The 18,153-nt window shown below is 38.5% G+C and overlaps 1 protein-coding gene across 1 annotated transcript in view; it reads right to left on the bottom strand.

The window, feature by feature from the left end:
* Window positions 1–18,153, bottom strand: part of ppfia2 (PTPRF interacting protein alpha 2) — a 70,954-nt gene that overhangs the window by 4,463 nt on the left and 48,338 nt on the right. Inside the window, exons 19-27 of the mRNA XM_036577202.1 lie at window positions 12,764–12,845; window positions 9,925–10,125; window positions 6,373–6,435; window positions 3,769–3,801; window positions 2,954–3,129; window positions 2,211–2,308; window positions 1,644–1,819; window positions 1,488–1,558; window positions 946–1,115 (exon numbers count right to left, since the gene is read on the bottom strand). Coding sequence (XP_036433095.1) covers window positions 946–1,115; window positions 1,488–1,558; window positions 1,644–1,819; window positions 2,211–2,308; window positions 2,954–3,129; window positions 3,769–3,801; window positions 6,373–6,435; window positions 9,925–10,125; window positions 12,764–12,845 — 1,070 coding nt within the window. The remainder of the gene's footprint in view (window positions 1–945; window positions 1,116–1,487; window positions 1,559–1,643; window positions 1,820–2,210; window positions 2,309–2,953; window positions 3,130–3,768; window positions 3,802–6,372; window positions 6,436–9,924; window positions 10,126–12,763; window positions 12,846–18,153) is intronic.

The following is an 18,153-nucleotide window of genomic DNA, read 5'->3' on the forward strand; positions in this document are numbered from 1 at the left end:
AACTGAATATGGGCACACTTTAAAAATCATCCCTAAAACTATTTAGAACACAGTTTTGAAGTTTTGTATGTTTGCATGACTTAAATATACATTTTTGCTTGGATTCTTTCATAAAAATCCATCATGTGACCTGCCAGGCCCTAGATTGTTGGCATGGAATAACCCTGTAATTTCATAAGTCATGTTATTAAGCCCTCCACTGTAATTAAACAGTGCAGTACTACTACTAACCATTATTTGACATGATTCAGCACAGTGCAGCTCATTAATGTGATTTTATTTCAACTTTCTCATTGAGGAATTTAAAATAAAGTGAAATAGGCAAATTTTGAAAGTGCTTAGCTGAAAAGGTTGATTGAGTACAGTGAGACAAGGTATGGGGGGTATGAGGGGGTTCATAAACGCCACACGGTTTTGAGGGCTGCGTTATAGCTGACCTTGAAACCAGTCCAAATACAAGTCGTCTGGACTGTCATCCGTCACTTCATACAGAACTACATAGCAGCAGTTCAGAGAGAACAACATAAACACAGTCAACCCAGGGTGTGTATCTTGTCATGTACAGTGGCCCAAAAAATGTTTGGACGTGAGCCATACTGAAAAGTTCTTTTCCAGGCATTTTCCACACAAACAGTCTGCTACCCAGCAGCTGTTGTTCTAAAAGCATTACTAAACATTCACATTTTTGTTAAAGACGTAACCTGAAGAACTTCAATTGTAACAATTGTAACAATGTTTAAATTGTTACAGTGTCCAAATGTTTTTGGGGCCACTGTAAATTTGTATGTGTCCAGTAAAGTGTATGCATGGTGTATGTGTGTTGCGCCTCTGACAGCAGTGTGTGTTGGTGTACACACACTGGCGGTTGTCTGCAGGAGTGTACAGATTGTGTGTGTGTGTGTGTGTGTATGTGTATGTGTGCACGCACATGTGTGTGTGTATTACCCTCTGGTGGTAGTCTGCGGGAGTGTGCTGATGTGGCTGTAAGGCGGAATCCTGCTGGCAGCGTCTCTGCTGATCCGGGCATCATGCTGATCCCGTGGATGTCCCGGGGAGGAAACTGCCTTCTCCACGAGGGTCCCCGAAAATCCTGCTCATCAGTGCACACACACACACTTGAATTACTATACATGTCAGACCCAAGCACTGACCTAAAGGCAAATAACTAACATTCAATACTATTAAGTTGATAAATTAAACATTTCTCTGATATTGATAACATGCATTTGAGGTATTTTCAGCAAAATAATGATGGTGTTTTTTTCCTCAATCCGGTATAAGCAGCAAAGCTTCAGTCGTTAAACAACTGCTACTTCGGTACCTTAAGTGGTTATGTGCACCTTTTACTTGCTATATAGATAGAGAGAAGCAGTCTAGCCATTCAATTGCAACAGCACACACCAACGAAACAGTTAGCAAAGTTAGCTAGATAGATATTTTCAGTGTATTTTCAGAGAAAAGAGAAACAGGAGAAAGGAAATTAACACACCTCATCTAGACGTCTCTCTGTTCCCAGGGCCAGCAAGTTATTATATTCTCTCTCCAGGATCTGACGGGCCTGTGAAGGAAAAGGGTCTGGGTATTTAATGCAGAAGCTTCAATGCACCATGCTACTGATGCTTTGTGTGTGTGTGTGTGTGTACCTGAGTGTTTTGGTTGGGGATTTGCAGTAGTAAAGCCAGGCTGCTGTAGTCGAAGTTGTCATCCAGGGCGATCAGTGCTCCATGGACTCCGCTTTCCAGCAGGATGTTGGCGTAGTCACGGAGACCGATGCTCTGGACCCAGCGAATCACACGCTCATTACTCCACACCAGCACATCTGCACACATGCACACAGATAAGTTTACATCATGTAATCCACTATGCCTCGATACGCATTCAGTCGTATGTAAAAGTATGAGCATGCAGTATATGGGTCAATCACGACATGCATTTCTGATGTTCAAGTCCATTATTTTCCTGTACAATTATTTAATAATTTTATTACATTATTTCACAATACTTTCCTTTATTTAAATACATTTTCAGTGCATTGAAATAAAAATCATTTTAGACATGTACACCTCCCAAAGTCTAAAACTATTTCTAAATGAAATAATTTGCTTCATGTAACTGTCATGTAGTCACCAAGTTGCATTAAAGTTTCACTGTGTAAAGCCACCCTTACTATAAATCTCAGAATGTATACAAACACACAAACACATACACACCTCTCATCTCATGTTGGCTGCTCTCTCGTCGTCTCTCCAGCTCCTTGCGATCGTAGTTCAGCTTCTTCAGACACATTATTCCATATTGTAGACTTGTTCTGTTCAAACAGCACACAAGAAGCCACTAACACAGTGATCACCCTAAAGGGATCCACACTCACTGCAGTAAACTCCCTTCAAGTTTCAAGTTCGACACTTCATGCATTTTACTATAAAATTAAACCTACAACCTACAAACGAATCCAAAACATGAATTCTGACATCTGGTAAATTTGTTAGTTTATTATGTTACTAGCTTACAGAGATCAAAACGTTATTTTCAGTTAGTTTTGTTTATAATACAACAAGTCAGGGTGGAATAACCCTGTAATTTCATTGTTCACGTTATTAAGCCCTCCACGGGTGTGTGTATATATATATATATATATATATATATATATATATATATATATATATATATATACGCACCTCCGAGACATCAAGATAAACACAAGGAGGACATGCCTGCTGCATTACTATGTGTGGGGTTATTCTCTGATCATTTCATTATTATTAAGGTTCTTCCATGTGTTATTCAGTGTAGTTTACTTGGTTCAAGACAGTATTTATAACTGCCCCAATATTATAGGTATTTGAATTTTACCATTTTGAGGCGCAAAAATCTAAGATTACTTGAATGGAGCTGGTTATTAGGATTGTACCTGTGGAAACTCTTCACCATTTTCAAATGTTTAGAATTGTACCTGTGGAAGCTGTCCACCATTTTAAGGTGCACTCTGAGGTCCTTCTTGGTCAGGTGGTCGAGCATACGTGCGTCTACCAGGCATTCCATGAAGTAGCTGCGATACTGAGGTAGGCCGAGACTGGGCAGCCACTCGTTACCGATCCACTCGTGGTTCATATCCCCATACGCCAGTGTCTATGGCACATACATACACAGACAAACAGCATTTCAGATACAGCCCACTGCACACTCAGGACAAACTGCCATTAAAATTAATTTTATTGTAACAATCTAACAATTCTCATAGTGGAAGTTAATTTAACAAGATTTTAAGTAATTTTGTACCATTTCTATTTATCCATTCATCATGAAATTTTAACACAATGCAAAAGGTAACCACAAGTTTCTAATTAGGCAAGAACAGTTTAAAAAATTGAGGAACTTGCACCATCTTATTCTAGCAGTTATATGCCTTATAGAGTTTGAATTGTAGTGTTACTGTACATTTACACTGCTGCTCTACTACTGTTCACATAATTATGCACAACTCATCTTACATATAGCCAGTGATGTCAATGCACTGTAAGTGTGATTATTAAGCAGTTTCCAAAATGGCAAAACAAATTCCTGGACCGTACATGTACTGGTGGTGAACTAAATGATTCTGTTTCTGATTGTTTACTGTCCTGTATTTATTGTTTGTACACTTTGTTGTCTATACTTATTGTATCTATTGACTATCTGCTGCTTTTTTCTTTTAATTAACTATATTCCATTCCCTTCCATTCCAGTCCCTCAACAACTGGCTCATTCTGTAATGAATCAGACTCTTACCTGAGACCAGCTTCCCTCTTCTGACTCCGACTTCTGTGAGGGTCAACAAATGCAGTGTTAGTGCATAATTCACCACATACAAATTCTTATTTAAAACATGCATTAAAATACACATTTCCTAATAATTCCTGTTATATTTAATTTAGTGTGACAGTGTCACAGCTTTATAAGTTTGCATACTTTACTGTAGTACTTCACAGCTTATTATGCTAATATATGCTAACAGTTAATGTGTGTAGCCAGAGAATGCATTTTAATTATGACTTGAATTTGATGCCACGTTTTTTTATTTTTATTTAAGAAGTGCAGTCTTCAATATACATTGATACAAAAGGGAAAGTGAAAGTAAATATAATTATGTAGTGAACTACGCAATTATGTCATCTAAACTGAAGGTATAACAAAAATATAACAATAACTCTGGACATCTACAGGTTAAATTCTTGCATCACTGCTCTTAGTCTTTTTGTCCTCCCACAGCACCAGCCTGATGTATTACCAGTCTTGCTCACCTCTGAAAGTGTTGCTGTTGGCCGAGTAAAGTTGTACCAGTTTAGTTTTATTATGTTATTTTACAGAGACAGCACGCAATAAACAACATTTTGGGTAAATTAACAAACACACAAACGCTGGATGTAAAAATGCATCAAAGCACTGACACAATGAAACAGATAATGCTGAAGGTGGTAAGTGAACTGCATTGATTTTGGAATGATGACTTTTATTCCAACTGAGTATAATAATATTCATTTAGTACAAGCTATTTTTTTGGCCAACATAAATGTCCTATGATAGACATGAATGAGCACCTGGACTGGCTAAATGAAGACTAGTTTACGTTTCATAAAGAGGACAGGGCTGAGAGAAAAGGGAAAAAATGGAGAAATTCCAAAACTGACATGTCTTTAAGTTTAGTATAGGGGTTTGAGCTCCACTGTTCAGTATGTACACTCCAGGTTTGGTTGAGTGTCACTCTAAATGCATTCCATCAACTGAACTACATAAAGTGCCATTCTAGTCCTATCATTACGCCTCCCTCTCTCCCCCCTCTCTCTTTCGCTCTCTAACTGTCGCTTGTTTGCAGGCTTGTGTGCAGTTTTTCGGCTGCAGGGCAGGTGCACTCTGAAGCTGTGTCTCAAACCACATATACTGTACTAAACAGCATGTCAAATTATTACACCATCAATAGTACCATTATTAATTTGAACATGCTATTAAGTGCAGCAGTACTCAGAATGAGACCCAGTGCCTGTATGTAGGCACACAGGCTCTGTGTCTAATGCACTGGTTAGCTTACAGAAGAAGAAATTTGTAAAAATAAATGGCCTTTAAAGTACTCCCTACAAATCTCAAAGGTGACGAGATTATTATTTTTTCTCTTGAAAATCAGTCAAGTTCCAGCTCACTGTAAGGTTTTATCAGCGGGTCAGCTGCTGAGGAAGATGAGGAGCAGGAGTGCAGTGTGTTGCTGCAGGACAGACGCTGAGTGATGGATAATACTTTACAGTACGCTGGTTATGAAAGCATAACACTGTGAATGCATGTAAAGTTTATCCTTATCACAGTGTAAACAGTGTTTAAGTGCACTTGACTTCAACACAGTTTGCTGAAAAGGGTTAGGTCAAGCTAGTGTAGGTGATGTAGAGTAATTTTTTTAAAGCTCTTTTGTTGTTGCTGTAAATTCCCTCAGGATTACTGAAGTTGTCTGTCTGTCTGTCCGTCTAAATTGAATTCTGTATTAATGTTGCACCTATAGACCACTGAATGTACTGATGGATGAGACCAGCCAACAGAATATGTATGAAGCAAACAGCCTTCTTCTAAACTTTTCTTAAGAACTAAAACTAGGCTTATCAACTCAGCTGGCAGCTAACAGGCTAAATGGCTCCTCGATTAAAATTCAGCGTTACGCTTTAAACTTAAGTATTTACTGAGGACAACATATGAAGTCTAAGATGTATGTTACCTGAGTGTATTATGTGCTCCACACGTTTTGGTAGATCTACTTTAAGTAGTTTTAAATCCAGTGTGGGGAAACAAATGGGTGCAACCATTAGCTTGATGCTAACACAGGAAATTTCATAGAGATGGTAGCGGAAATTAGCATTATCAATCTCGTATTGACTGCTGCTATATTATGATATTTTCATTATTACATGACAAACATTTTAAATGTTCATAAAATTACAGTAATGGGTGACCAATAGTCCTTGTCTTCATTCAGCAGTTCATGAATGCTTGGCATGACAGCTTTATACTATTTCTATCTATCTATCCATCCATCCATCCATCCATCCAGTGGTGTAGGTTAACGTCCAAATGACAAGAAATTACACAGCAAAGTTACACAGCAAAAAAAATGTTCATTATAAGTTGTTGAGAACATTTTTTTCTGGATAAATAATTGTAAAATTCAAAAAATCTAGATGCAAATGAAAAATGAAAGAGAAAGACAGATAGGATGTGGTTGAGGTTATCTGAGTATTTGTGCAGTTGACTGTGAAATTACATGGAACAAGAGAAATGGGAGGAGAGGAGGGATGTGATGAAAGAAGACAGGAAGAGTAAAAGATGGAAAAGAAAGAGAGCGTAAGGAAAACTGACCGTTTTAGAGGGGGCTGCAAGCGTCTCCATTTCCTCGTGGGTCACCCACACGTTGCCTGAAGGCTATGTGGGTGGAGCCCAGAGAGCAGCCATCCAATGAGAAGGGCAAGCAGTGTTAAAGAAGAAGAGCAGCACCACTGTAAGCCAACAGTGTTACAGCATCACGGTCAGATAATGCGCAAAAGCCCTGCCCATTTCGGCAAAGACCCAGAGAGTACATGCTCAATGTGGGCGATATGGCAAAAATATCACAATATTTAAGGACACTTTCATGATATTTAGCTTTTCTGAGGTTAGGCCATAAAAAAACTACGACTACAATGACCTTTTATCAAACTTTCTGGAAAAACAGAAGAGCGGGAAAAACGAGTAAATATAAATGAATAAAATAAGATGATGTCTTAGTGGGCTGCCATCCAATCAGCCACACGTTACTATGCAGTTTGTACAGTTACTACACACTGGTTGTTGTTGTCTGTAATTTGTCTAAATCTGTATTTGTTTATAATCCATGCAGTTGTTCAGTGTTCTAGAAGTACTGATCATCCATAAAAAACACAGAAAAAAATATAGTGATCTATCAAAATAAAGATAACATATCATCATATTGCCCAGCCCTATTGCAAGCACATTCAAGAAATATTACATATGTTGCACACTTTTTAGAAAATAGCGGTTATAGGTGGTAAAGATAGCAGGGATAACTGCAGGTCATCTGCAACATGCACTATGAGCTGGTTAGTATTCCACATTAAACACGTGAATTAAAGCTTCACAGAAGGTTGTGAATGTGTTTAGCTTAAACAGTGGCTTAAAGGAACAGTTCAGTGGGACTCAAAATATGTAGGCACTCAGTCAAGACATGTTTGGTGTCTGAAGTTTACTTATTTAGCACAGCAGCTATGAGGCTAATGGTAGCTAACAAGTAATGGAAGCTCATCAATTACACCTCATCAATTAGCATGACGCACACATGCATGCCTAACATTTTTAATCACAAAGTTTCCTCAAACCATGTCGAGTTGTTAAGTCTCAAATAGATCTCAAATAGACTTCCTGACACTTTATGAAATGCACTGCCATTCAAATGTTTGGAATCACTTGTCATCTTAGTAATTTCTGCTAATTTATTCAATGATTACTTAAACAGTGCAGGCTGAAATACTATAGGTTAGACATTATAAAGTAGGTGAAGTTGTAGAGCAGTAGCATCTTAATAGCATACATAATACATGTTCCTGTAACACAACGGGTTCAATATTATTGAAAACAGTGACTTCAAACTTTTGAACAGTAGTCTATATAAATGGACCAAAGTATGTCACAGAGTAAAAACAGAACTGTGTCTGTGCTGTGTCTACAATTCAAATTGATATTCCGCCAAACTAGAATAAGTTGTGAAAGTGTATGACTTAAAAATACATTTAACACCCCTCTGATGTGTTACGTGTGTTTATGTATGAATGTGGTAGAGAATGAATTTGTTTGGCATAGGTGTGTATGTGTATGAGTAATAGAAAAAGAGTCAACGTAATATGTGTGTGTGTGCTTGTGTATGTATGCAGAGTGTATCTAAGATCTCACCAAGGCTCAGCTGTCACTGCAAAGGCAAAACAGCGTTACCGAGACAACAGAAAATAGCAGGAGGGGTGGAAATTGCTGTGGGGAATTAGGAGCCAAGCTGAGAAGCACACACACACACACACACACACACACACACCCACACACCTGCACCTTAACACCCAGACACACACAGTCCTGGTTTTGGCACATGCACACACATTACCTTTAACACTATTCTCTCACAAATTCACTCACGCATGCTCCTCATCACTGACAAAACCAACACTCTGATGCTATTTTGATATTCTGACATCACGTTTGAGCTTTTTGTAAAATCAAGAACAAAACCAGAGACAAAATTCAGGCATCAAGATGGCTGCTGCTACTGTTTTTAGCTATGTGACGTACTTTAGTCCATTCATCTGACTCATGTGCTATCATGTGCTCTTTTCCTTGCATCGTCTGCTGCATCTAATGGTGGAGAACGAAAAGTGAATCTCAGTTCAGAAAAACAGCAATATGTTGATAAAATTAAAACATTTATTTTTTTATTTACATCTAGTTCCCTGTAGTTAATGATGTAACATTAAAAGTCTTTAACCTCACCTCTGAAAATCACAAAGGAGATTGGATCTTGTTTCCCTGTTCAGGCACAAACACTACTGCTATAAGTTACCAATAAAAGTATGCAGGATAAACTCGTGCTGCACTTGCTTACTATTAGGTACATCAGTTGGTGAACTGTGTGGACTGTACCTTATTTTTATGTGCGCTGACTGAGTTGATCAGTATGCTTTGTTAAACTGTACAACAAACAAAAGACTCCTGATTCTCCTGGTCAGGAAAACAGCAGCAGGATCATACAGTGATATTATATGAGACAGATGAATAGATAAACACATAAGCATGTCCATATGAGATAACCTAACAACTCAACACAGTTTGAGGCGAGTGTGTGATGACTTAGGCATGCAGTTAGCACCGAGCTAATTGGTGTCCATAAGCATAATTGGTGTACATAGCATATATATTGTTGTTAGCTACTATATATCTTTATATAACACTCACACTCAATATGGCCAAAAGTATGTGGACTCTTAGTTATGGAGTTTTTGTTGTGACATTTCTGCCCTGCTAGATCTGCCCTGGTCAACTTTAAGTGCTATTATTGTGAAATGGAAGTGTCTATGAGGAACAACAGCTCAGCTACAAAGCAGTAGACGACACAAACTCCCAGAGCGCAGCCGGCGTGCTGAAGCACGTATTGCATAAAAATCACCTATTTTCTGTTGTATCATTCACTACAGAATTCCTCTAGAACTGCCTCTGTAGGTAACATCTGCACAATAATTGTATATCAGGAGCTTAATGAAATGGGCTTCCATGGTCAAGCAGCTACACACAAGCCTAAAATGACTACGCACAATGCCAAGTGTTGGCTGGAGTGGTGTAATGCATGCCACCACTGGACTCTGGAGCAGTGGAAACGTACTTACTGGAGTGAATAATCATACTTCACTATCTGGCAGTCTGATGGGCGAATCAGGGCTTGGTGAATGCCAGGAGAACGCTACCCACCAGAATGCATAGTCCAAACAGTAAAGGGATAATGGTCTGGAGCTGGGTTTGGGCTCAGCCCTTTAGTTCAAGCGAAGGATAATGTTATTGCTACAGCATACAAAGACATTTCAAACATTTATCTGCTTCCAACTTTGTGGCAACAGTTTGGGAAAAGCCCTTTTCTGTTCCAGCATGACTGTGTCACTGTGTCAGAATGACTGAATTCCCACAGATACACTCCAAAATCTTTTAGAAAGCTTTTCTAGAAGAGTGGCGGCTGTTAAAGCTGCATACTCCATATTAATGCCCATTTTTGGAATGGGATGTCCAACAAACTATGGGTGAGATGGTCAGGTGTCCACATAATTTTGGCCCTATAGTGTATATGTATGTATATATAGGCAGGTATGTATGTGTATGTGTACTTACGGTTCTGGAGGTGGGCGGGGCTGACGGGCTGGTAAGAGAGACCATCTCCTGTATAGCAAGTCTCAGTTTGAGGCGGTGTAGAGGGTTACTGATGCCGATCTCTCTCTGGATTTCTGTATCTGACAGTGCTGACATGATCGCTCCGCTTTTCACATTTGCACGACAAGCTGCTACATACCATGCTGGCATCCCCAACCACAGCTGCAGCACACACACACAGTGTCACATATCAGAACTCTCAATAAATCAAGAGAACTGGCAAAACATTATTTAGGCAGCACAGAAATACCAAGGAAGACACTTTGATGAATGCGAGAGACAAATAAACATCTCTCACACTTCCAAATTCAACAGCTATCACTAGATGGCAGCATTGCAAAGCTTCTGTGTGGAAAGCCTAGTGACTCTAAAGCCTAGTATGCATAATATAACGTAAACATACTCCACTGTGACTAATATACATAAGTATTTCCATTGAAAGATGTAAGTTGTAGCAAATCTGGGAAATATGTAATATATGTAAAGCTATTTATCTGGGCTATTTATCTGGCCATTTGATGTGTGGGAGTGTGTTAACTTGACCATTTCCAAAGCTTTCTTTGAGGAAATCCAATATTCTGTATGCCTAAGCCTAACCTGTTTTGAGCTGAGGAAACAAGAAGTGGTCTTGCTCTTTCAGTTAAACATTCAGCCTTCATAAATAACACTATACAAAGCAAGGAGCTTTTTGTTGCTTGTGTAGGTTAATTCTGTTTCTCTGGTTTTACCACCAGGGTTTCTACGTAACAGCTGAAATGCAGTAAAATCGCAGGTACATTATTTTTTACCGTTCCCTACAAGATATCACAGACATTCCACACAGGTGCGCTGTAATGACATCAAGTGGAGTGTTGCAAAGGCACGCAACTCAGGCAATTAAATTATTCAAATTTAAAATCAGCATTTCACTGACTTTATTGGCCCAGCGTTGCTGTGATGCAACATAGTGAATACCAGAATAATCATTTTAGTAAAATGAATACTGGCACTTAGACTAGTTATTTAAGTAGTCCTTAAGCTGTGCGCACACCTCACTCACTACTGTTCTCCTCAGAATGTGACACAGAAAGGGTGAATGTATTATAAAAGGTATATGTATTATGTAGCTATAATGTTTACAGCATGTGCAGCTAAGACACGCACACTCATAGCACACCCATGAGTGTTATAATAGAGAACTGATTAGTGCGGACAACTGAAAGAGCAGGTTGGTGTGTATGTGTGTGTGTGTGTGTGTGTGTGTGTGTGTGTGTGTGTGTATGTCAGAAGTATAAAAATGTGCTGATCTATACAAATCTCTCAGGCTCATGGACATGCTGCTGCTGATGTGATTATGCAAGCACGCACTGTGCTCAGCTTCTGACACATGCTAACTATTAAAGCGCAGAAAAAGTGCCTGGCTGGCATTCTGGCGTGTCACGGGTGAAAGGCGGCACTTGATTCAGCGTCAAGTGTGCTAGAACTGACTCGGAATTATTTCATATATTTATGGCACCGTATTTAGAAAGGTTATTAAAATTGCCTTTTCTTTAATAGACAGGAAAGGATTGAAGAGGAAAGAGATTCAAATAAATGATGCTGACACTGACACTCCAGCAGTGTACAACTGACAGACTGTAGCCCATCTGCTGCTACACAATTTATCAGCCCCCCTCTACCACATTCATCTTTGGACAGTTTCTGACCAAGCAACTGCTGTTGACCAGATATTATTTGAGTGTAGAGCCATTCTCACACAACTCCCCCACCACTTTTTTAAGAAAACCCTCCATTGTAGCTCCACCATGCTAGTGTGCAATTAGAGACTAGCTTATCGTTCACTGTTCATCTGCAAATAAGCCAGCAAAAAAAAACAGGGAGGTGGTCAATTTATTCCAGTCTATCGAAAAGAATAAACTGTTAAAATGTTTACAAGGACATTGGCCAAAACGTGAAGTGCAACCATCACTGCATTTGTTATAAACATGCCTACTCACATCTTACAGTGTTGCCGCAGTACTCTCCAGAGAGAGCTTTTCCAGTTTAAAGACTAGGAAAAACCCCCTTCTAATGATGTATATTGAAGGTGGGAGGAACTTTTTAATAACTAGATATATTCATAACTAACTATCTAGATTCCCTTAGTGGTAAAAAAGGGTATCATGTCTCTCTGGAGTGCATTTTATGCTGAATAACCACAGAATTGCTTTTTTATTTATGATTTTGTTCAACGATCGAGGCAAGAGTTACACTCATTGGTTGTATTTATGAGCCTGTAGATCAGTGGTTAGGCTAGCAGGATTGGTTGAAATCACAAAGACGTCAAAATGAATGAAAACAATATAAAACAGTGAATACTGTCAAACCAATGATGCTGAGGGATACAATGCTGCGCTACAGAACACCTCAAAACACAAAAAATAACATGTTAAACTCTAGTTTGAGGCCAGAATACCCCTTTAATGCTTGTCAGGCTGCAAATTAACCCTTAAAAGCTGGCTAACATTAACAGCAGCTTAGAAAGAACTTCAGTCAGTGATGATGAAGCTGGTCTGGCTAATTTCATCTAGGCTGAAAAAGTACAGGGACCAAGTTTTCATCCCAGTCCAACCCTTGTTGCATGTGCATTGGTCACTACACAATTTAAACTGGAAACCCGATTTGGACTACGCATGTGTGAAAACCTACATCAACCAACCCAATTTGGACTACACATGCGCAGGAACGTTGTGAAACTATTGGAAATAAAATACCTTTGAAGTGCACGCATAGTCCAAATCGGGGTTTCCAGTGCAGATCAGATAGTCACATGCATACCTACCTCCAGCCAAGCTACTACTGTAGGGCCGTCCCACTGAGCAAAGGGCAACCCTTTCCTCCTCGCCTCCTCCAGCAACTCATGCCTACAGACACACACAGAGAGAGAGAGAGAGAGAGAGAGAGAAGAGAGAGAGAGAGAAGGAGAAGGAGAAGGAGGAGGAGAGAAGGAAACCAAGAGAGAGGAAAGAGGAGAAGGAAAGAAGGGTAGGAAGAAGAAGAGAGGGGAAAAGTAAGAGAGAGGTACAGAGAGTGAAGAAAAGAAGAGCGAGAGAGACGGGGAGAAAGGAGAGAGAGACACAGAGAGAGAGAGAGAGAGAGAGAGAGGGAAGAGGAGAGATAGAGACAGTGAGGACTGGTCAACTTCAACTAGACTAAACTGGACAGAGAGAGAGAGAGAGAGAGGGAGAAAGAGGGAGAGACAGAAGGAGAGAGACATTCTTTATCTCTCTCTAAGCAGCCAGTCTTTCCCTTCCTTTTATGTGCATTTGGTATGTGTGATAAGAACAAACACACCTTTCATCTTAACGCTTCCTCTTACTTTCTCACTCTTCTCCATGCCTGTACTGATAACACATCCCATGATGCTCTACCTCCACTGTTTCCACTCTGAATACAGAACATCCATGTTTGCATAAAGAAAACACCACTATCTACACAATCGTGTATCTTCTAGTAATGCAATGCAGGCTCATTTTTCACAAGTAATTCAAGACATCTCTCTCTGGCTCTTGCTTCTTGGTCTGCGTCCAAGTTTTTGCAGTGCTGTGTCAGATGCCGCCTCCATGCATAGTTCAGCAGAGCATGGAGGACAATACAGACCACATAGAGACTGTTACTTATAGGAATACTGCTGTGATTCTCAACCTAATCTCTATGTGCTGCATCTGTAGCATAGAGTCAGTTACCATGGACAGTCATTTTTATGTGTTTCTCTGCATTTAGAAAAGAACAGAAAACGTGCTGACTTCAAACATACTTAAAATAGAAGTCAATCGATGCTGAGGCCACTGGCTTGCATTATAAGCATATTTAGGGGTCCAAGCACCAATGGAGCTGAAACCCTCCTGAAATTGATATGATTTTAAGGGGTCCAAGCACTGCAGGTGCTGGAGCCCTATTGCTTTAGCTCCTATTTTTCTTCTTCTTATTATTATTATTCTTTTTCTCTGCAAAACGTGTTGTCGAGTAGACATCCAGATACCAAACTTGGAGTATCCTTAAAAACAAGCATATGTCTTACTGTGTTTATGGTACAGAAAAGAAATTAGTTTCTTTTCATGCAGTGCAGTGAGCCTGACATGTTTCCAAACACAAGACTTTTAAAAAATGATTCTGTTTTTCTGCTATTGTACAAAGTTTGAAAAAAAAAGAAATTATGAGCTAGTCTCTCAGTTTTCATGATATTCTCTCAAAATTCATCTTGAATCAATCTGCCGAGTCTTAAAGTCCTCCAAAGACCAAATCTAAAGGGTAGGTGCAGTATGTGACTCAAAATTTAAGGAACTACAATGACCCCAATTGCCCTGATGGGGGTGCTATATAGCAGCATTTTACCCTAGGGCCCATATCTCCTGAACCATGAGAACTACAGTCAAAATTCTTATAGTGAATAATTATCCAAGAAATGTTGACTTTTTTGCACAATATGGCTGCAGCACATGAATCAATACATGCAGCCTGGGTTTTTCCCACTCAAGAGGCTTTAACAATATCAATGGTTACCCAATCGTAACCAAATGTGGTATGAATGGAATGATAAACTGAAGACATTTGCTAATTTAATTCCTATTAAAAGTTCCCAATAATAAAATAATTGAATGTTGGGTCCATAAATGACAAAATGTTGCTCAAACCCTTTTTTTTCCCCCATCTACATTTAAATAGTGTTAAGAAGTGCTATGTCAGCATGTAGGGCCACTTGTGGCTCACCATGTAAGGTGTTGCCCTTCAAAGCTAAAGGTGCAGGGATCCCATGTCAGTTGTCAATGAGAAATGTCAACAACCAAGTCTTTGGTTTGACGGTCTAAGGCTAAGCATGTTTTTTATTCAGCTTGTTAAACCCATGATACCACATTTCACTTCATGATCATGAACACTAATATTTTACCTGATCACATTTGAGCCCCCACTGAGTGCCACTTTGTGGCTATATTTTTTTTACATTCTTACTCTAAGCTTCTGAGCTAAAACTGTATGGGAAGAAGACACTGTAAGCCATCCAAGGACCAAATTGGTCATAGGGACCAAATGTTGCGAGAAAGAAATTTGTTTCTTATCATGCTGTACACTGAGACTGACAATTTTTCAAATACAAGTCAGTCTTTTAGAAAACTTCATTGTTTTTCTGCAATTGTAAAAGTTTGAAAAAAAAAATTGAACTAGTCTCTCAACTTTCAGGATACTGTCTCAAAATTGGTCTAAAAACAATCTGTGGAGTCTGAAAATAAATAATTCTAAAAAAATAGATAATAAATTGATATTTTGATATTTTTGCAAATTGATATTTTTGCAAATTATGACTGTTGCACATGAATCAATTAGTGAGTATTGGGTTATTCTGACTAAGGGGGCTATAATTCTATCAAGAATTGCCCAACTGTGACCAAATTTGGAACATAAGCAGAGAATATTAAAACTAAATTAATTCTCAAGAAAAGTTCCCGATCATAAAATAATTGAAAGTTGTGAACTAGTTGCTAAAATGGTGCTTGGCTCCTTATAGACCCCTACAAGTAAATGGTCTCAAAAAGTGCAGTGGCTTCACGTTCCACTTCTGGCTAACCATGAAGACATTTTCCTCCCGATGCAAAGGTGTCATTGCAAAAGTATAGCATATATAGTTTGTCAAAACTCAATAGTTACCTAGACATGTTACTGTTAATGAACATCAGGGTCTCATCGGGCACAGTGGTGGTTATTATTTTTTCTCAGATAAAACGCATTGTGGAGAAGACACCTTAAGCCATCCAAAGACCAAATCTTGAGGGTGGGTGCAGTATGTGACTCAAAATTTAAGGAACTACAATGACCCCAATTGCCCTGATGGGGGCGCTATATAGCAGCCTTTTACCTTAGGGCCCATTCCTTCTGAACCATGAGACCTATAGTCAATTTAAAGTATCATTGGTTTATTCTACATAAACACTTCACTTGAACTAGTTATCTCCTGCAACAAAAACTGGGAAAAATATGTGAAACTTGTGAATTTTTAAAAATATTCTGGGACATTTCAAGATATCCTCAACATCTTCTCAAAATCTTTACAAGAGTCTGAAGATCAAGAATTATTAAACATCTTTGGATATTCATAAACAATATGGCTGCCAGGTGCCAACTGGTCCCTTTGAGGTGGAAATTAGCAGAAATGGCCACATTCTCTATATATGTACAGAATGTAATACGGAAAAAAATGCTAAATTAGAGCTCAATGAAAGTTCCAAATAATAAAATAACAAAGTTGTAAACTAGTTGCTAAAGTAATTCTGGGCTCCTTCTCGCCCCTACAAATAAAAGGTCTCAAAAAGTGCAGTGCTGTGATGGGCCACTTGTGGCTCACCATGAAAATGTCTCCCTTCTGATGTGAAGGTGTTTGGTTTGATTCCTGTCTGAGCTGTTGTTGCAAAAGTAAGATACCAATTGTGACTAAACTTGGAACGTATGTAGAGCATAGAATTTTAAAAACACTACCCTTTTAATTCTCTTTAATAGTTTCTTGTAGTAAAATAACTGAAAGGTTCTAACTAGTTGATAAAATGGTGCTTGGGTCCTTACTGATCCCAGCAATAAACTGTCCCAAAAAGAGTGCGGCTCTCCATGAAAACACTGCACTTCCGATAAGAAGGTGCTGGGTTTGAATCTTGTCTGGGCTGTCAGTGTATGTAAATGACACACAAGGTTTGTATCATGATGTTTTTGGAAGATGTTGAAACGCAATTATTATCAACAAATGTTGATGTTTATAAATGAGAGCCTCGATGGGCTGATAGTGCTTGAGGTTAAATTGTGAGTAGTGGGCCGGATCATTTTTTTTTAATGATCTATCACAAACAAACGGCGATAATGCAATGTACAAAGAGTTCAAAGCATGTTAACATTAGCCTGTTTGGCTGAATGCCATAGTCATGGATGTTTTAGTCATATTTCAAATGATAATGAAAACACAGCAGTCTCTCTATCACTTCCTGCTGTCTAGTCCATTGAATTTGAAATAGTTTACTTTGTTTTCAAGGCAGCAGATATAAAGGAATGATTAGTCTGTTCTGACACTTCTATTTTCTTTCGTCCTGCCTGAGAGGATACTTCTACTATTTTGTACAAAAAAAAAAAAAATTCTGATTTATTTTGTATGTTTAAAAAACGGATTATTAAAAAGTGAAGGGACATTTCATAATAAGGCATTTAATTAGGCATTAAAAGCAGTTTTATCTGAAAATATATGCATACCGCAATAGATGCCGTGACCATCAAAAATTTAATTTATGCAGTGATATAAATTTAAAGTAGTTGTGCTATTGGTCAATGATGCATATCTGCATGCCATAGTTTGTCACAGTTGAACATGAAGTAAAGTTCACTACCAGATGTATATGATGCTAAACCTTTGATTGCAGCTACTTCCAATGAATGTAATTTGCTGTCAAAAAGCTTGTATGACTAGCCCTTTAGAGTAGAAAACACAATGTAGTACTTTCACTTGAGTATAAGTATAGAAACAATTTGTAATTCATTACTTGAGTAAAAATAGTGGGGTACATGCTTTTAAAATGCAATCAAGTATGAAACGTAAAAGTACTGTGAGTTATTCTAGCTATAATTTCTATAATATTATTTTTGATAAATGGCTGCAAATGACAAAATACTGACAAAATACTGCTTCTTTCACTCAAGCTTGTAAAGACCAATAATCTAGTTCTCCTCACAGCACTTTGCCAGCAAAAAAGAATCACATGGAAAAAAACACCATGGAAAAGAGAAGACACACATTACACCGACCTGCACAGGCAATGCAATTACATATGTCTGATATTTGACAGCTACAGCTAACGTTCTGGCTTCTGTATCTCCTGATTAGGCCTTACTGAACACACAATGTCAAATTTGGAGTCCATAATTATAAAGGTAGACTATTTAGCCTGTTAAATTCTTAGTATACTAGCTTTAGCTAATCTGGCTTCTGAGGTTACCATGGTATTCGAATGCATTCCACAGATGCAGTGCATAGAGATTACATTGAAAAACAATGAAGTATTGCTTTAATGACAAAGAGCAGCGATGCATTTGTTTTTAAATTACACTAACCCTGAGCTAGCCCACTGTATTTTACCATATTGTCTTCAATCCTGTTTATAGCACCATTAGAGAAGGCCTCTGTGATAAACTCTGATTAAAGTT

The sequence above is a fragment of the Colossoma macropomum genome, unplaced genomic scaffold, assembly GCF_904425465.1.
Source record: "Colossoma macropomum unplaced genomic scaffold, Colossoma_macropomum, whole genome shotgun sequence".
Lineage (NCBI taxonomy): Eukaryota > Metazoa > Chordata > Actinopteri > Characiformes > Serrasalmidae > Colossoma > Colossoma macropomum.